This window comes from Ascaphus truei, chromosome 14, assembly GCF_040206685.1.
Source record: "Ascaphus truei isolate aAscTru1 chromosome 14, aAscTru1.hap1, whole genome shotgun sequence".
Taxonomy (NCBI): domain Eukaryota; kingdom Metazoa; phylum Chordata; class Amphibia; order Anura; family Ascaphidae; genus Ascaphus; species Ascaphus truei.
The window spans coordinates 43,648,296-43,670,172 of NC_134496.1; the positions used below are offsets into that span (position 1 = coordinate 43,648,296).

The 21,877-nt window shown below is 44.9% G+C and overlaps 1 protein-coding gene and 1 long non-coding RNA gene across 2 annotated transcripts in view; one reads left to right on the top strand and one right to left on the bottom strand.

Moving 5' to 3' along the window:
• Nucleotides 1–13,580, top strand: part of LOC142466031 (uncharacterized) — a 78,745-nt gene extending 65,165 nt beyond the window's left edge. Inside the window, exons 14-18 of the mRNA XM_075570654.1 lie at nt 3,805–3,889; nt 4,502–4,647; nt 6,735–6,842; nt 8,376–8,459; nt 12,613–13,580. Coding sequence (XP_075426769.1) covers nt 3,805–3,889; nt 4,502–4,647; nt 6,735–6,842; nt 8,376–8,459; nt 12,613–13,155 — 966 coding nt within the window. The 3' untranslated portion in view covers nt 13,156–13,580. The remainder of the gene's footprint in view (nt 1–3,804; nt 3,890–4,501; nt 4,648–6,734; nt 6,843–8,375; nt 8,460–12,612) is intronic.
• Nucleotides 1–21,877, bottom strand: part of LOC142466038 (uncharacterized) — a 183,049-nt gene that overhangs the window by 51,653 nt on the left and 109,519 nt on the right. The gene's annotated exons all lie outside the window — the stretch shown is intronic.

Below are 21,877 nucleotides of genomic sequence, written 5' to 3' on the forward strand. Positions count from 1 at the left end.
GTATATTCTGCCTAGTGGCTGCCGTCGATCAATGCTCATGGAATATGGGGAGATATTTTGCACGTACACCCAGGTACGCTCAGGGATTTTCCCAGGCCACTTCTTGACGGAGGCCAACACTTCGTAGCCCAGCCGGTGCTCATCCTGGGCCACACTTTCTAAGGAGAAGAGCTGATCCTCCGGGCGTCTACCCGGGTAGTGGCATGCGGCGACCATCATTCTTCCTTCTCCCGGAGGAATTTGAGTCAGTCCCCACTCTTGACTATAGAGCATCCCATGCTCTTCTTCTGTCGCGATTTTCCCGCAGACCTCTTGGAGAGCAGGGCAGTCGGCCAGGGCCAGCAATGGGGCTTTTCCCGCCTCTTGCAAATACATGCGGAACACCGCGCGCACAATGTCAGCGTTAGTGCCCAAGATGATCGGTGCACTGGGGTGATCCTGCGGTTCAGGGCACACTAGGGCCTCCACTTCCATGGGATGATGTTTACCAGTGTTCAGCTGTGGAATGTCTAATTGCACCTTTACTACGCCGTCTATGGGGTAATCCTCATGACTCAACCCCCTCAGTCGCAAGGCATCCGCAGAGAGTAACGGTAATCGATGGAGGTGTTGATCGTAGAAGGGCCGGTATACGATGGTCACCTGAGACCCCGTGTCTAGTAATGCAGCGGCATAGATGCCTTCGATAACTACCCGAATGATGGCGGCGGTGCGATTCGGCTGCTTGGGGATGGCGGTGACGTTCCTCCATCCTCCAGAGTCTTGCACGGCATTGACTGCGCGGGCCGGGATGCCGTTTTCCGTAAGGTGGGGCAACGGGCACGCAGATGTCCCATCTTCCCGCACGCGTAGCCCTGAATCTGGCTGAGGTAATTCTCGCTTTTCCCGGTTGGTGAGCTTCGCCCAGTCGAGAGACGAGGGCGGGGCGCCACTGGCGTGCTGGCGTCCTCGTGATCGGGATCGAGGTCCCCAGGTTCAGGTCCGTCGGCCTTGGGTTCCACTTTCTTGACTTCCTTACTGCCGGGCGGGGGCTTTTTCCCGGGAGCCAGGTCACGTCCCAACAACACCGTCCGTGCGCTTGGACCCGATCCATTAGGTCGTGAAACGATAAAGCTTGCCCGGGAGTTAGACAGCTACTAACCCGTACCGACACGGGGTGTAGGGGCAGGAGCCCCCTCAACAGCTGAGTGGTGCGCAGTCCATTGGCTTCTATCCTTGGCACCACGCCCTTCCTCACCAGGTTCCATAAGTCCAGGTGTAGTCGCCTGAGGAAGTCGGATACCATTTCCCCTTCCTTCTGGGCTAACGCGTGAAATTTGGCCATCAACGCATAAGTATCCACCGGAGCCCCATACGCCTTTGTCAGACAGTAGATGAGATCTGCTGCATCAGCTTCCGGATTGTCATCTCGGTAGTAGTGCACCATGTGGGACGCGGGGGGCCGCAAGCACTCAACGATGCGTTGTCTCCGGACCGCGTCCGTGCAGGTCCATTCAGGCAGCACTTGTTCTGTGTGATCCAACCAGTCCTCTATCCCTACTCCCCTTGGGGCGTGGGTTTCTCGCCGGAGAAAGCCTTTAACTTCCTATACTGGAGCGACTGGGTTGTGTTGTGGAGAGCGGCTGCTATCGCGGGGATAGAGGTGTCTCCCGGTAGGCTATCCCCGACTGCGGGGTAAGTGTCCAGTCTGGATAAGCTAAGTCGGTTGAGGCCGGACCGTAGGCCTGGCGGGGTGGCCGAGGAGCCTAGATTCAGGGCTGCTGGCCAGCGCGGCTGCAGGCCACGGTCAGGGGAATGGTCTGTGACTCCAGTCGCGGCACCTACTGCAGCTGTATACTCTCTCTGTGGGGTGGAAGTGGCCAGGGGCGCAGGGGCGTCCGCCTGGACTATGGGGCAGCGCACCCCCGGGGCCTCGGGCAGCAGCAGTATACGGGGCAAAGCCTCTGGGCATATATCTTGTTCAGTGGCATACAAGACCCGGCGCCAGGCCTGGTCGCGGTCATAGAAATGATCTTGTACTTGGGCATTGTCCAGGAGCGGGAGTTTGCGGACTTGCTCGGTCACGGTACCTAACGAGATTGTGGCGGGAACATGGCCCAGCGCGAAAGCACGATTTAGGGGAATCCCGCGCCGCTGGGCCCACTTGCGCACCTCGAGCGCCGAGGGCACCGACATGATGGGTTTTGGTTGCACAATATGAACAAAATTTGAGGGGGCACCCCAGGTCTAAGAATCTCAGCAGCGCCACCAAATGTAGCCCTTTTTGTGAATCCTAGATCGAAAGGAACTACTGGTGTACTGTATATACCTGTAGGTTCAGGAGCTCTGAGCCTCCGCCATGGGAGAGCCTGGGGTCATACCCTTAACTATCATGGTGCAGCGCCTCCACTTACCCAGGATCCCCATATTAGAGAATCTGCCCTGAGTAAGAAACATACAACAGTTTGTGCAACAGGCAACCTTTTACTATTTCAATATGTAACGCAAGCTTATAGAATATACATGACACGTCATAACCCTTATACTCTATATATATATCACATCATGTAAAACACACACACAGTGGCTCAGCCACACCTTGTTGGTATAATGTCTTGTACACAGGTGGCTCTGCCACTCTCCCTAGGAGTATGTCCTGCAACTAGTGTCTGTACAGCATAGTACGCTGGCACACTGGTGCCCCCAATTAGTTAGTGGGAGGCGGGATCAGTGCCTGATGACCGGTGTAGGTGCACTTGCTGATTAAAGATACCTTCCGGTCACTATGGTGACCACACCACTCCACACAGATACCCAGTGTTGCTCCAGCCTTTCGCCGACACTCCGTGATGCTGTGAGGTCTGTCCGCCAGACCAAGATGGCGTCCGCCACTCCGCAGCTGAACCGCACTAAAGGATGGGTCCCTAACTACTACGGCCGTCCCTACAAAAGCGGCACCCTACGATGACAGGGGTAATGCTCCTGGGGGCTGGGGAATGTCTCTTACCTAAGCGGAAGGGTCACTGACCCTCCGCTCGCGCACACGAGGTTCCGCCACCTTCCTCCTTCACCTCTCACTCGTGTGTCCCACCGCCCACACGCATCCTGTTTCCTCTATCCAGAGTCTTGCAACCTATTGGTCCCCAGCCTCAGCTGACTCTCCCACAGTTCAGAGTTCAGAGTGCAACTCCCAAAGTCTCTCCAGATTGGTTACCGTTCGCGCTTTCCTCGCGCATGCGCAGCCTGACTCTTACCCAGTGACCTTACTGACAAAAGAACAGTATGGCGCTTCCTATGTCAGTGACAGCGCGGAACCATCATAATATATATACACATCCTTACACGCCTTTTTGATAACACTTCATTTTTTCACCGGCATATTAAACGGCCAATGAAAGTAATTTATCAAAATGGTTTATCAAAAAAATACACCTGGAAGACTGATAAATGACCCACAGTATATGCCCTGAAGACGTTGCAGCGACACATGATGTCGCAACGCCATGCAGGGTCACATTGTCATGGTAACGTGGCGCCACGTTACCTTGCTAAGCCATGTGATGTCATGTTGCCATACTAGTGTACATTTTACACAATTATTTGCTAACTTCATGCACATCCCAATTACCTGAAGATGAAGTCAGTAAAGAATAATGTAAATTTGCTTTTTAAAAAATATATTTTTTTACCTTTTAACAAGTTTGTCCCATTTAGACACAAAACAGCTGAAATAAAAGGTTGTACAATTTAGTTGACTTCAAACATGTACTTTATTTGATGTGTTTTTGGCTGCAGATTACAAATCTATTACATTTATTTATTTAGATTTCTGGTAACTGTGAAACTACAGCCTACATAGATCCTGATGATTTCATGCATGTCATTTCTCAAATCTGCAAAACGGATACAGGTAAGAGACAGTGAGAGTACAGAAAATATAATCTTCTGTCCTCGTCTAAAGACATACAGTAAGTGACAAGACCCCACGCAGATCCCCCCATACATCCCACCATTTAGGGAGATCTGCAGGTGCAGGTAGAGAAGCATTTCCATGAGTGCTACACCTCTTTACAAGACACAAGGGGCAGAGCAAAAGAACAATATTGAGTAGAATGATGTTTTGCCACAAGCTCTCCTAGTCCTGAGCCACTGTTGGTGTTACAGTGAATAGGGCCCATATCCTGCTCGGCATAACCGATTTATATTTGAGTGGGTGCATAAGTCAGTCTTGTTATTAAACAGTCCTGGTGATAGATTTTAAAACACATAGAAGTCAGTGCTAATCAGCGCTAGAGATGCAATTATGGAGGGGTGGGAGATATTACATGTTTCTTTCAAACATTATAGCAGAAAATGTCCATTTCCATTTTTATATACATAGCCACGTGCACAAGGCACAGACCTTAGAATACAGGTAATATCTGTACAACGTGAGATAAGAGCATGAAACATAACATTATGCAATGAGAAGGAATCACTGTCCCAAAGAGCTTATAATCCAAACTAACATCTGCTGTTCTAGGATTTTGCCTTTTCTGTCGTACTGAAGTGGACCCACATGATCCAGACCTGCGGGATCTGTTAAGACAAGTTATCGATGAATATAATTCTGACAATAACCACACAAACCTTTATAACATATTTAGCGTTGGAAGCGCCACAAAAGAGGTTGGTATACAACGTGTTCCAGTCTAAGTATATTTAAATCATTTGTATATTTCACTTTGTTTTTAGTTACAGTTAGGACAGAACATGCGCGGGAGGGGGTGCGGGAGGGGGGGAGTTGTGAGTCCTCTTTGCTCTCTTGCTGTGATAAGTTCAGTATTTTTTTAAATGTGTGCTTGTATGGGGGTAAATTAGGAAAGGGGAGTATGATAAGGAAATATACCTAGAAGTAAGATTACAATGTACATTCAAACATTATTTAACATTTCTACTTCTTTAATTAAAACAATCAACCAATCGCCTAATTTTATCTATTAAACATATCACTGACAATTGTTCAATTTGTTTCTATGAGAAACTGCAGCTTTGGATGGAAATGCAGTAGGGATTTACACCCCAAGCGTAGTATTAGAAAACAATATTGTACGGGTTGGAAACGCTTATATTTTGATATGTTATGAGAACTGATTGCATTAATAAACTACTGTTCTACATATGCACAATTTGATGGTGGATGCCAAAGAATTGTCTATTTGTGATAAATAAGGCAAAGAAAAAGTAAGGTAGAAGTGATACGTTTAACAGCTAACTCGTGTTAACCATGAGTCAGCTGTTAAAGGTATTACATCTATCTTACTTGTGTTTGTCTATTCTACGGGCTAACACAGTACCATCCTCTGTTTGGTAGGTAAGGCAATCTCTGTTTGACCACAGGGTGCAGACACTAAAAGACATTAGCACTTGTTAATACCCATTCATCTAATTGGCCATGAATTAACATTTTCATATAAAGCTGTGTTGTCTCTGCGACCAGAGTTAATTCCATGTCATGTTATTGCATCAGTCACACCCTCCTAGCACCAAAATGTAACAAACACAATGGAATATAATCCACTTACTACTTTTTTTTTATTGGACATACTTGATGATTTGTATTATTTTATACATTTTTATTCAAGGCAACAAAATATGTAACCAATGCTAACTAACAAAGCATTGCAGAGGTAACTAGCATTTATTTTCACCCTTAAGAGATATCATTGGATGATATTTCACTGGGGTTTTTTGTTTGCTTTCCTCTGGATCAATTTACTGTAAGTACGGATATAGGATAAAGTATCTGTCGTCTAAATTTAGCATAGGTTGAACTTTAATGATGGAAGTCTTTTTTCAACCTCATCTACTATGTAACTATGTAAAACATGATAAGCATGTATTTGTATTTATTTTACCTCTTTCCTTCTGTGTGGTGTTATTGTGTGAGAAAGGTTTGTACTTTACATCCACGAGCAAAGTGTTACATTTAATAAGGCAGAGGGTGAACATAATTAGGATTATACATCATTGTGTTGTGGACAAATGATACCCATGGGAAGGAAACAGCTGATATGCCTTCTACGTTTCCACTACTTATATATCATCGTTGTATAGGTAAAACTCATTAAGTACATTTTGGGCAAAAGCTCAATAAATGCACTTCCTGACTTGGTATCTTGATCTTCATATTTCTATTGAAAAACTCATTAACTGCTTATTTAGTTGTAGTTGAGAGTTACTAAAAAAATAAAACTCTAAGTATTCTTTTCCTCAGTACTCAAACAATGTAGTTAAGGACTTTTACCTCCACGACAATATATTTTCTATTCTCAAAAAATACACATTTTCGCTTTACTGGCGGCGAATTTTTAGTTTTTTTATTTAAATTAAAATCGATTCCATTTACTGAAATGTTTCCAAGTTTTCTGAGCAGAATGCCTTTTCATATGTGAAAATCCAGCACATTTTGTGGCTGCAGCTTTAACACAAACGTGCTCCTGTTGCTCACAATACATAACTTTATAAATTACCTGCAGATATACATGGCATGCAAGGCCTCCAGTGAGTGAAACGGAGACCTCATTTCATAAAAGTCTACGCAGCCTCAGATGCTAAGAGTGAGATTTCCTTCCCAGAGTAAATGCTACAAATGAGCGAATTTAACACAATTTAGGAGACTGTGAAGGAGATTTCCTGTTACAAACTCAAGCTTAAAATCAGTCTAATGTGATATTTTTCTCAACATCTTTCTTCTCTCATTCCTTATCTTATAGGGGCTTGGTGGAACAATGTATGATGTGTCATTTACAATGAAAGAGACCAACTGTACTAAGTCTGTCTATGCGATATTGGAAGATGAGTGTCAGTTAATTGAAAGCAGTGTAAGTACTTGGGACTATAATAATATATCACTTATTTCAATTGCAGCCAACAGCTTTCCTGGGGCTCAGGACTAGAGTTTCAGCCGGGGCCTTCCCCCCTGCTGGTGGCCCCCGTCTTTCTCTTACACCCCCTTCTAACACTCCTCCATGTATTTCTCCCCCCTTCTCTCTTACTCCCCCCTTCTTTAGCCAGCACACTCCCTCCCTCAACCCCCTTCCCCCTCACGCATACACACAAATCTACCCCCCCCCACACACAATCTCCACAATACCACAAACTCCGCCCAGTACAATACCACAATACAACACACTCCCCACAGCACAATACCACAGCACCAAACACTCCCGTCCCAGCACAATACCACACAACCCCCCTGCAGCACAACAGCACTCCCCCCAGCACAACAGCGATTCAATTTCTTATTTTCTCTGCGTGTCTTCTACCCGTGTATCTGGGTCTCTCCACTGATCATTGTATAAACCTGTCGTCTAAAAAAGGACCGCCTGATCCTCCTGTCGCGTCACTCACATCCAGGTCTGGTAAGTGAGTGTGTGATGTAAACGAATGTCTTTCCCATGGGCGATACGTGCATTGCCTTCTCCGGAAGTCCTTCCAATAATACATAGAGTTTGACTCATAGTACTTCTTATCCCGCTTCAATTATGTTATCTTCCGTTGTATGATTTAGTTCTTGTAGTTGTAGAGGTCTCAAAGATTAATTTCTTAAACTTGGCAATTGGCACCTGTGTCTTTAGTATTGTCTTTGTTTTTTCGATCCCTTGCTTTACTTCTTTATATGCTGGTGGTAGCGTTTCAATGGTCGGTAACATCGGGTCGATTGGTACTTTTATTAAGTACCTGTTGCTTTTGCTCTTCCTCCCTGACAAAGCATTTGGTTTGAAGGTGAAACGGCTGTCAGATTTTCTACCAGACCCCTAGTCTAACTCAGAGGTGAGCAAACTTTTTAGTCTGTGCCCCTCTGCCTGCTCTCCTCCCCTGCTCTCCCCTCTCCCCCCCCCCCCACCCCCCATACCTTTTCTCCGGCATCATTATACTCCGCGTTGCCACAGTGACACATCACCAGAAGCCGCCAGAGACAAGGTGTAAGGGATATATAGAGGCCTTGCGCGCTCCTGCGGCATTCAATTATAATGTTGTGGGGAACAGCGCAAGACCTTTGTAAGCACCGCGCCCCCCCCCCCCCGTTTACACACCTCTGGTGTAGCTCCGCAGAACCTTAAAAAAGAAGAGAGATACCGTCAGCAGCTTAGGAATTCCACTGAGCTGGAAATAATGTGGTTCGGCTCCAGAGAACTCCTGCTTCCCAACTCAAAGAAGAAAACTTCTTTACTATCACAATGTGTGTCTGGAGGGCAGTGAACTGGTATACAGGTATCACTAGCTGCAATAGTCAATACGGCCACAATAACTCATATGGACAAAGAGTTGGGAATTGCTTGAATGTTGCATGTGGCATAAAATACCATTCATACAGCTAAAACGTGTTATTTTCATTGTTTCCTTTATTTTAGATACCTTTCATCTGTGATGTCAAATTTAATGTTACAAACAAGGCGATTAAAGTCCACTCAGTTCCCCAATGCTTCGAAATGATGGTAAATACCTTATTTTCCTACTTTTGTTCCTTCATTTTAGTTCCTTTCAAACGTATGACTAAGCAAAGGAATGAGGATATCAAACTGTAATAAGCCATTTATTGTTTATATTTTTATTTTTTTTCAACTTTCATTTTTATTCGTGGAAATCAGATCTACAGACACGCACCGCCCATGGGCGTACATTATGGTCAAACCACTTTTTTATGAGAAAACAGCTGTCGACACTGACAGCACCAAACGAACCCCAATTAGGGATTTAAGACAAGACGTACTCGACTTACAGGACTGGGGAGGAGACGTAAGGTGGAGGGGGAAGAGGGGGGGGGGCGCTCTTGCGATGCTCTGGAGAGGGGAGGAAGCGACCACAAGTAGCTGGAGATTCACTTTAAAAGACCTGTTGCTCATTGTAGCGTGTGGGTGGCTCTAAATAACGTCTCCCTACGTCCATGTCCCGTCTGTCCCATCCAAGGAGAACGCATTTTTCATACTATTAGTGCGAAATTGAGGCGGCGTCCACCCCTGGGATGTTGGTTTGTTCCAACCACGGGCCCCAAACTTTTAGAAATTTAGTGCCAGAGTCGTTGACCCAACTCGTCAACTGTTCCATCTGGCAGACGTGCCAAATTCGGTTCCTGATTTTGGGGATAAATGGGATCTCATTCTGCTTCCACAATGCTGCGATCTCGCATCGGGTGGCGGTCGCGAAATGCATGACCAATTTATGTGTTGTTCTAGACATGCCCTGGGGCCGCCTGCCCACAAGGAACAGCCACGGGTCCAGGGGGATCTCTAAGTCGAGCATCCCTTGCAGCCAATTTCGAATTTTTTCCCAAATCGGGACCACCCTTGGGCAAGACCACAGCATGTGTTTAAGGTCAGCTAATTCTCCGCACTGTTTAGGGCAGAGCGGCGAATAGCCTCTGACAAATTTAGATAATTTGACTGGGGTGTGGTACCACCGCATGAGGACTTTATATGCGTTCTCCCTTAATGTGACACATATTGAACTTTTCGCTGCAGTTTGCAATATGTATTTCCAGTCATCGTCCTCTAAAGTCTCCCCTAGCTCTGTCTCCCACTGTCGCATGTATCGTAGGCGGGGGGAGTCCTTACCAGCCGGACAGACTACCTCTCTGTACATCCGAGATGTCAGTCCCCGTGTGTCCGTTGGTCTGGAGCACAGCTGTTCAAAATTAGTTCGTGCAGGACGAACAGGAAATTTGTTATAAAATGCCCTGACCTGGAGGAATCTAAATAATTCTGAATTTGGGAAATTTGATGCCTCTTTGAACCAATCGAACGTCTTGATAGATCCCTTACCCCCCAGGTCCTTTAATCGGTTGTACCCTGCCTGCGTCCACTTTACAAATTTATCACTCGACAGCCCCGGAGCAAAGTCCGGATTGCCCCATAGGGGGGTCATTAATGTGTGGGGGGTGGTTAAGTTAGCTTTAAATTTAGATGTCTCCCAGACCGCTAAGGAGTTCGCCACAGCGCAGAGCGGAGTCCCCATGCCTTTCTTGCATTGTTTTGGTAGCCAGATCAGATCTTGAAGTGCCACTGGAGCACAACATTCCCTTTCTAGCTCTGTCCATCTTCTGTTTGTGGGGTCCGCGTGCCATTGAATGATTTGGCCTAATTGTGCCGCTTTATAGTACGCCATCAAGCAAGGTACCGAAAGTCCTCCTTTTACTACTGGTTTTGTCAGTAGGCTTTTTGCAATTCGTGGGCGTTTTTTGTTCCAAATAAATTGGATGATGTGAGCTTGAAGGGCTTGGATCTCAGATTTAATTAAAGGTATTGGTAGGGTCTGAAACAGATATAACATTTTGGGCAGTAAATTCATCTTCACGCTATGAATTCTGCCGAACCATGATATCCCGTACCCCGCCCACACCCTGAGATCCTCCTTGAGCTTCTTCATCATCTTGGGGAAATTTGCCTTATATAAAGTATTATAATCCCTGGTGATATATACCCCTAAATATTTGATAGCGGAGGATTGCCACTTAAAATTGAAATTTAGTTCTAATAATTTTTCGATTGGTTTAGGTAGATTGATGTTGAGCGCCTCAGACTTGGCCTGGTTAATCTTGAACCCTGAAATCCTGCCAAAGGCGCCCAAGATCTCAAAGACATTGGGCAGGGTTGTCAGCGGTTTAGAGATGGTCAGAATCACGTCGTCTGCATATAGCGCAGCTTTGTGATGCTGTCCCCCCATTTGGATTCCTGATATATTAGGGCTTAATCTAATGTGGGCTGCGAGGGGTTCGATACAAAGGGCAAAAAGTAAAGGGGACAGCGGGCAACCCTGGCGAGTTCCACTTCGGATATTAAATAGCTCGGAAGGGAAGCCCTGATGCCGCACTTTCGCTGTGGGTCCTGAGTATAGGGCCATTATTGCCTCAAGAAGGCGGCCTCCAAACCCAAACACCCCCAGCGTCTCTCGGAGGTAAGACCAATCGATACGATCGAATGCCTTCTCGGCATCCAGACTCAACACCATGGACGGAATGTGTTTTTGTTTTGCCAAATCTATCAGATCAATTATCCGTCTGGTGTTATCTGCCGCCTGTCTACCTGCAATAAAGCCTACTTGATCCGGATGTATCAGGCCTGGAAGGACACTACCCACCCTGTTTGCTAATAGTTTGGAGAAGATTTTTATGTCCGAATTAATCAGGGAGATTGGCCGGTAGCTCTTGTAGTCTGCCGGGTCCTTACCAGGCTTGTGGATCACCGAGATAGACGCCTGGAGCACCTGGGCCGGGAAGGGCTCCCCCTCCAGGATCCCGTTAAATAACTTCAGAAGATGAGGGGCTAGGGTCTTACAAAAAATTTTATAGTATAAATTTGAGTATCCATCAGGACCTGGGGCCTTGGCTGGTTTGAGGGACTTAATTACCTCTGTGATCTCTTCCAGGGTGAAATCACCCTGCAGGGCCTCCTTCTCAACCCTGCCCAGGGTCGGAAGCTGTGCCTCAGACAGAAACCTCTTTAGGGCAGCCGATGTTTTTTGGTTATGGGTGACCTTATCTCCATCATACAGTGTAGCATAGTATTTCCGGAATGCTTCCACTATTTGTTTCGGATCAGAGGTAAGATCAACCTGCTGGGTTCTAATTGCCGCTATCCGAAAGTTTGGAAGCTTGTTTCGGAGCTTGTTGGCTAGTAAGGTATCTTTTTCATAAAATCTGCGTTTGGACCAAGCTAACTCCTTCTCGGCCTGGGATGATAACACCAAATTAAGGGCCGCCTTGGTATCTAACAATTCTTGCCACGTGTTCTGGTTTTTGTCCGCGGAGTGTTGTGCAGTGAGAAGTGTCAATCTCGCCTGCAGCTCATGTATTTTAGAAGCTTTCTCTCGTCTCCGCTTACCAGCTATATTCATAAGGAACCCCCTAAGAGTAGCCTTATGGGCTTCCCAAAGCGTGGCCTGCGACTGTACGCTTCCCTTGTTTTCTCTAAAGAAATCTTTTATCCGGTCAAGTATCGCCCTTTCGGTAGCAGGGGCCTTAAGAAGAAGCTCATTGAGCTTCCAGTTTGCTCCGGTATTGTTTATATTTTGGTAACAATGTTTTCAATCTGCATTCCCAATTTGTAACATGTAGCCCGAGCAGCAGTAAGGTGAGAGTTTCGCTTTCTACCATTGTATTGGAGATGTGTTAATATTTTTGCAATTTTAGAGAATATCAAAACCACAGTAAGAAATATGTTTTTTCTAGGGGCCGCTATAAAAGCTTAGGGAAGAAAGGCCCAACATCCCTAAAGTCACATTGTCAAAAACAGAGACATTTGCAGTTTTTAGAGAAGGAAATAGCAGCGATTTTAAGGGTCCCAGCAAAACAGAAACAGAAAACTACTCAAGGATTTCACAAAGAAGTATGTGATCGGAAAGAAAAAGCAAACAAATGACAATTAAAAATTTAGATTGGCAGGTGGGGACTGCACCTTTGATGTAAAAACAGTTTTAATTTAATTGTAAAGAGGACATGTTACATTTCGGTTAGAACTCATCTTACATTTGTTCCAATGTATACCGTGGGCACTACGTGAAATACATTGTTTAAATATTCATATTTTAATAATTATAGCCATAATATACATGTGCAATAAAAAAGTAATTGTGTATTTCATTTTCTTATTCTAGCCCATGTCAGGAGGTTACACAAGGGGACTTTCACCTTTCCGCATGGTTTTAGAAAGGCCCAAACATCTAGTCATTCCTGGCCGTCCTCAATTGCAATCCAGAGGACCTACTGGTCCTAATCCTAAAGAAGAAGACAAGCATAGAAAAAAGGATAAAAAAGAAAAAAGACACAAAAAACACAAAGGATGCAAAAAACATGATCATAAAAAATGTGACTCGTCTGAAGAATCTAAAGAAGATGACAGAAGGAAAACAGAAGTAACAGTCAAACCTATAGTGCATGAAATCCCGCAGGTGCCTAAGACAACTTCGCAAACAGATGAGGTGTTAGTGACAACACAACAGTCACATAATTCCGGTCATGTTCTTGGGGAATCAGCTACTCCATCCACACAGGGGCCCCAAGGTCCTCCATTATTCCCCCATATTCCAACAGTGACAGAGGATAATGGTAATGTTCCAAATAGTCATGAGGATGTTTTGTTGGACCTACCAGAGGCACCAAAATGTCCTGGGAAACCCTGGAAAATAATAGTGTTGTAACCAACGTTACCAGCACTTCCAACTCTTCAACCACTTACGTTTGAAGACCGGCAGATTGCTACTGAGGATATAACAACTCCAGCAGCTCTAGGAACAGAAAAGAGAGGCTCCTCCACCCCACCCCAATCTCTGCTTTTTTGCGATGAAGACCTACTCTAGATGCCATGCTGTCCTAATTTTAAAACAATTGTCTGATTAAATGTGGTATGAAATTGTCAGTACGTAATTCAAAGGTTTAAGTTGCAAATTTGATATAAAAACATGGCAAAATATATTTGCACAATTGTCTTTTCTTGCAACATATATATTATGAAACAATTTAAAATGTTAAATATTAATTGAAATATCTGCACACTGATGTATCATCTTTGTGTCTTACCATGTTCCTAAAAGTGGTACATAAAATAAAATGAATGCTTGATTTATTTAAGAGTTTATTCTACCTAAGGCAGCAAAGTAATATTTCATCAAGAGATTGACATTGGCTTCCCTCCTGTGGTCTTTTCCTGTTTTCTCTGTTATAAGTGAAAATTAACTTTGTGATTCACAAAGGTGTCTACCAAGACAGAACACAGGCATAATTCAATGTGTATCCATCTGTGATATACACATATACTATACGAAGAGCAACAGGGAGTAGGAACACTCCTTTTTAGGTAGAATCCATTAATAGCAATGACGTTTTTTAATTGAAAAAAGTAACTACCAATTTTAATGACTGAAAACATCTGTCTTTACTGTTGTTTCAATCACAGCCTGCAGCGAATGACACAGAAGATTGTAGTAAAAATAATAGCACATCAGGGCAGAGCAGAACGTGATTTTACAGGAAAGGAACAGAAGAGGAGGACTCCTCTATCATTCTGTCATCAGTGACATAGCGATCACTCTAGTCCTGGGACCCAGGAAATCGGTCTGTGGCCCTCATCACGTGATTGCGACTGTCGGATGGGGCTGGGGTACTCTGGTGTCATGGCCCCTCCAGCACTCTAAGGGTTAAACTATACTGATCAGGGCACTATTGTACGGATACAACCACTGACTTCAATGGGCGCTTCCGTGCTTTCGGCCCTATCAAAGTTTCAGGAATAATCTCCTGAGTGCCAGTGTATTTGTGAGTGTGCCTCAATCAGTATCAGTATGCCTATATGTATAGGTTTTAACACATAAATGAATGGCTGACAAAGTCAATCTGTCATTCACAGAAAGTACTGTACATGAAATTATGTACTTTCTGTGAATGACAGATTGACTTTGTCAGCCTTTCATGTATGTGTTAAAAAACCTATTAACTTCAGTACATAGGTAGCACCCATTTTTGAAAATAATGATATAATATCAATAATAAATAATTGAGTGAGCGGTGTGCTCTGTTTTGTGTTTATGCCTATATGTATATCAGTGAATGTGCACTGTGGGGTTAAAGGGTTTAGGTGTGTTCTTTAGAGCTCAACAAAATGTTGACATAGGAGTTACATTGATATAGACTTCTTAGAGATTGCTCCTTTTTTTTATTTTAACTTATCATTTTATTCAGCAGAAATACAGAACAAAAGAAAAGGAGAGGGGAATACATCATAATGTCACGTTGAAGGACATTACTATTGCAGGATACACAGATCCCAAGTTGACTCTATGACAATATAACCTAGATAAATATTTTGATCCTCAGGCCGGTCAGGAAAGGGAAAAGGAGAAAAATAAAACAAATAGGGGTTCTTGGGAATCCTTGACTATAATAAGTAATAGTTTGTTCATGTATAGCGCTGTTTGTTTTACATATCACTTCACAGAGACATTTTGCAGACACAGTCCCTGCAATCTTACAATCTGTGTTTTTGGTGCCTGAGGCACAGGGAGATAAAGTGACTTACCCAAGGTCACAACGAGCTGACACCGGAACTGAACCAAGTTCTCTTGCTTCAAGCTCCGTGCCAATCACTCTTTATGCACTGAGCTGCTCCTTCTCCCATACTATCGAAAGAAGAGGTCGATACTCTGGACCAGGATGTAGCTAAGTAACCTTTTTTAGCATTTAATTTATCCAGGGATCCCATTTTTGCTTGGATGAGTTAAAAAAAATTTGAAGTAGGGGGTCTGCGGAGATAAACTGCATTAATTTTTAGCTCTCGGGACCCCCAGCTTCTTGGGATATAATAGGAAGCTGCAACATCACACCAGTACCACAACAAAAGCAGCATACTGCCTCTGCTGCTGCTCCTTGTTGTGCAGGTCTTTCTTTTAGTACTCCCATGCCAGGCAACAGACATAATGGAGCAGTAAGTATCTTGTGTTCTCCTAGATGGACATTGTCACAGGAGACCAGGCATTTACGCCTTTTTACCAGGATCATACATTGAGCAAAACAGGTAAATGAATTAAATTGTAAATTTGTAAAATTGTAAATTTATTCACAGGATGTTACACAAACTACATAAAAGGCACACTTACTTGGGAACTGGGGTAAAAAAACTAGACTCCTAGGTGCAAGGAATACTACATAAGGATTTGCCCCTGAGACTTAGCCTGCAATGTACAAGAACTGAAATCAGCCTGCAGTTCCAGACGCCACCCCTCCCCTCTCTCCAGAGGTCTGGATTTTAAATCACTGGACTTGGTGCTTAGAATCTGCTAATCTGATTGACTCAGGGGTTTATAATACTTCTGAGTTACATTCACAGAACCCTGCAGGAAAATGTCCCACCAGCCAATCAGAGCGGGGCTCATCTGGCTGATGATGTCAGAGGCAGGGGGTGTGTTGAGCCAGCTCAGGATGCCCTCTGGGCAGGACATATTTTCTGGCCAATAGGAAAAGCACCTACAATCGTCATCTTTTCCTTAGCCAGCCCATTGCCTCCCGCCTCCTACAGGGGGTCTCTGTTCTCTGGACCCAGTACTCCGCCCTGCCCCGTCCACTTAGCACTCCGACACCTCTCAACATCCTGTCTCCTCTTTCATCTACGGATTCTTTGCAGACTAGCTGGCACCTTAAACATGTGCCCAGTCTGACTGCATTGAGCCTTATAGTAAATGTAAAAACACCATATGTCATATTTTATTACAGCATACATTTTGGGGTACCTTATATTCAGTTGGGGCACACACAAACCCAATACAGGTTCTGGGACACCTTGGCACTAACTGGTGTACACCCCTTAACCTAGGGATTCCCTCAGCTACAGGGATACTTTTCATCCCTGTGCCTCATTTTACTGAGCACAAAGCACATATGTACTTAACACACTTTGTTAATAAAATATATCCCCTGGTATGGGGAATAGAATAAAAATAGAATAGAATAAAAAGCTGCACTTTATTTTTCACGAGCCATATTCCCCACACACTATTGCATAGACTTAGTATGGATTCTAAGAATCCCCTCACAACCTTATATGTATTGTTGGAACACCTCAGAACACCTATACCGGTTCTGGTTGACCTGGGCATTTACTGGGTATCCCCACTAACCTAAGGACCCCTTGACTTTTTCAGGGACACCTCACATCCCTATGCCCCTTTTACCTTTCTGGTCTGTGCCGAAGCAGGGAACCCCTAGGGTTTGAGTCGCGAAAGCGTTTTCAAGGGGAGGTATTGCCTGTACAATGTGCCTCATGATTCCCAGGTACATTTTTGGGGTATCCAGCAACTCTGCTAGTTGGGCACATTCTGACAACACTTTCTCAGCAAATCCCCCCTTGAAACTCATACCGTATGCTTGTGAGCCATATGCTTGCTAGCATTCCTGGAAAGGTAAAAACACATCAAATACTTTATTGTCGCACACTACATTTTATGCATTACACAGTACTGGGCACAAGAACTTCAAAGTTCACTCTGTCTCTTCTCTACTTTCTCTCTCCATGTTGTTAGAATTTATTGCCCAGTTCCTAGATACCTTTGCTGCTTGGCTCACATTTCCCGGAAGGGGAGCAGCGCAGCAGTCCCGACAAGCAATTGTTAACAAAATAACGTGTGATTATGCATACATGAACATCATCATTACTCAAACATCTGTCATTTGTATTATTTGGTTAAATATCCATCTGTTTATAAGAGAAAGAAAAGTAGGGAGTGGAGATTGGAAAAGGGAGAGAGCATACTGTTTTGTTTAGACACCCCGAATTAGGTTGTCAATAGCTTATTTTTTGGTATTTTATGGCGGTTATGTCAATTTTGTTACTGTATTGACTTTTCTTGCTATGTAGCATGGGGCAGTTCTTTAATGGAGAATACCTTTTGAAATTTTGTGCAGGAATCCCTTAGGAACGCTGTTAGTCTTTTCATTTTCAGAGAGTACCAAATTCTTGTTTTAATCTGATATAGGACTGGCAGAGCCGGCTCATTAATTTCTCCGCTATGGCACAGCGTGTTGCTGTCATTATATGAGATATCAATTTATTTTGGTGTCTGTCAATACCGTCCAGGGGTCTGTTTAGAAGACACGACCAAGGATCGAGGGGGAAAGGAAAGCCCAGTACTTTTTCCACCAGTCTGTGCGCCTTTTTCCATACCCCTGCCACCTCAGGGCATAGCCACCACATGTGGATGAACGAGGCTCGTTGGCTGCAAGCCTTAGGATATGGGGGAGGTCCCCGGGAACATTCTTGCCAGGCGCACTTGGGTTAAATGCCACCTGTGTAATACTTTATACGCATTCTCTATAATTTGCATGCATATGGAGCTCATGGCCACCGCCGCCCCAAATATCTCTCCCCATATTCCAGGGTCAGATCTTTCTCCCATTGCGATATAAATGGAAATTCACTTTTTGCGGGTGGAAGAAAGATTCAGGTATAGATGGTCGAGATTGTCCTTTTTGAGTTGGGCGACGTTACATAGACTCTCTGATAGAGTTAAGGGTGGTGGTGGTGAGCTCACACGTTGGGCAAAACCTTTTATCTGAAAGTATCCAAATATCTCACCCTTTGGGATTCCACGTAGTTCCATAAGGGAAGCAAAGGAGAGGACCTTGGCTTTGTCCATAACCATAGACATAATTTTTTTTTGTAACAATTTTTTTATTGGTCACAGTCATAGATAATCTAACATACAGTAGTGTTGTGGGCCCACAACATGTCGGCTCATTACTTTCAGGGAAGGACCAATAACAGTTTTCCGTTTTCAATAGGAAAAAGAGTAAGGGGAAGAGGAGGGGGGGGGGAGGAGACAAACATGGGAGGGGGAGAGGGAGGTATGTGGGCTTGCCCAGAGGTGTCCCCGTGCAGCTCCCCAATTGTTTGGGGGTGGCTGCTAGACCTAGGTGCTTTGAATTTTTGGGGGCTTATCTCTCGATCCAAGGGTCCCATGTGTTCCAGAACTGGGGCATTTTCTTTTGGAGCATGGCCGTAAGCTTCTCCATAGTCATGACCTCATTAACCCTTCTCACTACTGTGGTTCTCAAGGGGGCCTTAATCTGTTTCCAGGCTGCCGCTATAGAGCATCTGGCCGCTGTCAGCATGTCCCTGATCAGCCGGGATATTGGTGGGGGGTGGTCGTCAATGGGTTTGCTCAGCACCATGGTAAGAGGGTCCAGGGGGAGGGGGATTCCAGTGATCTCATAGATAAGTGTCTGGATCTTGGTCCAGAACTTCTAGATCTCCGGACATGACCACCAAATGTGGGCCATGTCTCCCTTTTGACCACATCCCCTCCAGCACAGGTCCAGTGTGCCGGGGTAGACCTGGCTCAGCCTAGCCGGGGTCAGGTACCACTGGAATATAATTTTATAGATGTTTTCTTTTATTGTCGTACAAATTGAGGTTTTAGGGGCTTGCTCCCAAATATCCTCCCAGTCTTCCAGATCTATTGGGAGACCTAGTTTGTCCGACCATTTTTGCATATAGCGGTGTTTCGGGGGGTCTGATGTCGGTTCCGTGCTTTTGTATATCTGATATCAGGCCTCTCTGGTATATGTCTTTGAGACATAGGGTTTCAAACCGGGTCATTGGGGGGAATTTGGAGGTTGGAGACAGTGAGTGTAGGAAGTGCCTAAGTTGTAGATATTTAAATAGATGAAGGTCTTGGGTCTGGAATTTGTTCTTTAATGCCTGAAAAGTTAGGATCTCTCCCTTCTGCAGTAGATCGGCAACCATCCTAATATTGTGACCCTGGAATTGGTCAAATTGTCTTGTGGAACACCCTGGCGGGAAGTTGGGGTTCCCAAAGAGTGGGGTGAGCTTGGAGGGAGAAGCTAGCAGACCATACTTCCCTTTGCTTTTGAGCCATGCGTCCCACATGCATCTCATTGCTCCGAGACCGAACCTCTATGGCCCACTCCTTCTCCCTCCTGTGCTCCAGAGTGCCACTTGGATGGAGTGAGGCTGTGCGTAATGTGACTCTATTGCGAGCCAACAGGCCGAGGCTGGGTCGCAATTCAAAACTACAGCCTGCTTCAATTGTGCTGCGAGGTAATATCTGACTAAGTCGGGGACCCCCATGCCTCCTCTTGCTCTTGAGGAGAGCATCACTGACCTTGGGACCCTAGGTCTCTTATCGTTCAAAATGAATTGGAGTATTAGTGACTGGATGTTCTTTAGAGCCGGGCGTGGCACTACGATGGGGAGGGTTTGGAAGTAATATAGTAACCATTGGAGGACGTTCATTTTTACGGACACTTCTTCCAAACCAGGAAATTTGGTGTTTTTTCCACGTTTCCAAGTCTTTTTTAATCTGGTCAAATAGGGGGGTGTTGCAGGGTACATGCAACTACACACGTGGGTTTCTTGACAAGGCTTATTTATTTAGCCTTAAAAGATATACAGCACACAAAACAAAAATAGCTTTTCATCAGCAACAAACAAAAATAGCTTTTCATCAGCAACAAACAAAAATAGCTTTTCATCAGCAACAAACGAAAATGGCTTTTTCTTCCGCAAACCAAACAAAACAGTTTCTCTTTAGCAGACAGTCTATAAATCAGGCAGTTACCCTTTTCCTATGCAGGGAACAGACAGTTCACAATTCAACTACCTTGCTACTCAGACCTTGTTACAGGAATCTCTTTAGCAGCTTACTCCTCTCTCCTCAACAGCCAGGCTCCATGTGTCTACAGCCTGGGTTTTAACACACCTTGATTAGGCAGTTGGGATTCAACTAATTGTCCTGAGGTTCCCAGCTGAAGTTAACCTAATCAGTGCTGCACTGCAGACTAGACATAGGTTTTCCAGGCATATAACTGGTGGCTTTTATTTACCCTGTCACATTCCTCCCCTGTTAGTGTGTGGCTGGGGCTACGCACGGCTGAAGCCCAACCATCCACCCTTTCTCTAGAAAAGAAGTCAGCATTTGCGTTCTCTTTTCCCGGCCTATGCTGAATCTTAAATGAGAAGGGTTGGAGGGCCATATACCACCTAGTCAATCTAGCATTGGAATCCTTCCTATTTAACCACTTCAGTGGAGCATGATCCGTCACCAAAGTAAAATGGACTCCTGCCAGGTAATGCCTCAAAGCCTCGATTGCCCACTTTACTGCGAGGCACTCTTTCTCAATCACTGAGTAGTTTTTTTCCCTTGGGGATAGGATGTTCAACTCCCTCAAACTGTTGTGACAACACTGCCCCTAGCCCTATCTCTGATGCATCTGTTTGCACTATAAAAGGGCTGTTGAAGTCTGGGCTTCTAAGGATGGGACCCTCTGATAGACACCTTTTTATGTCCTCAAAGGCTCTCTGACAATCCCTTGACCACACCACTTGTGTAGGGGCACACGTTTTTGTGAGGTCCGTTAAAGGGGCTGCCACTTCCGAATATTTGGGGATGAACCGCCGGTAGTATCCTGCTAAACCCAGCAGAGAGCGTACCTGCGTTTTTGTTTGGGGGGTCGGAACTTCTTTCAGGGCAGCTACCTTGTCGGCTAGTGGCCTTACTTTTCCACCTCCCACTGCATACCCTAAGTATTTGGTTTCCGCTTAACCAAAGGCACATTTCTTAGGGTTGGCTGTGAGTCCTACCTCTCTTAGAGATTTGAGGACCGCTTTCAGCCTATTTAAATGGGCCTGCCAGTGTTTACTATAAATGACAATGTCATCTAGGTAGGCTGTGGCATAAGTCCTATGGGGCCTCAGTACCTTATCCATAAGTCTCTGAAATGTGGCTGGGGCTCCATGCAGTCCAAATGGCATTGTCACAAACTGGTATAAACCCATGGGAGTGGCAAAGGCTGTTTTGCATTTGGACTTTTCCTCTAAGGGTATTTGCCAGTATCCTTTTGTCAAGTCCAACGTGGATATATATTCCGCGTTACCAAGGGCGTCATTTAATTCGTTCACCCTTGGCATCGGATATGCGTCAAACTTGGATACCGCATTGAACTTTCGGAGGTCCACACAACATCTTACCTTCCCATCGGGTTTAGGGACCATAATTAGTGGACTACACCACTCACTGCATGATTCCTCAATCACTCCTAAGTGTAACATTTCTTGTACCTCCTTCTCTACCAGAGCCCTACGACTTTCAGGCAACCTATAAGGACGGGAACGTACTTTTACCCCAGGTGCTGTCTCGATTGCATGGGAAATTAAGTTAGTTTGTCCTGGTAAGTCAGAAAAAACATCCTGGAATTGTGTAATTATTGCTAACAAGTCCCCTTTTTGTTCAGAGGACAACTGTTTACCCATTGGGATTTTATCGTCACTCACGATGTTCTCCCGTGGAGGCTGAGGACCCAAGTCGGTTTCCTCCTCCACCGGGTGCATGAATAGAGACCGCTGCATCTTCCAGG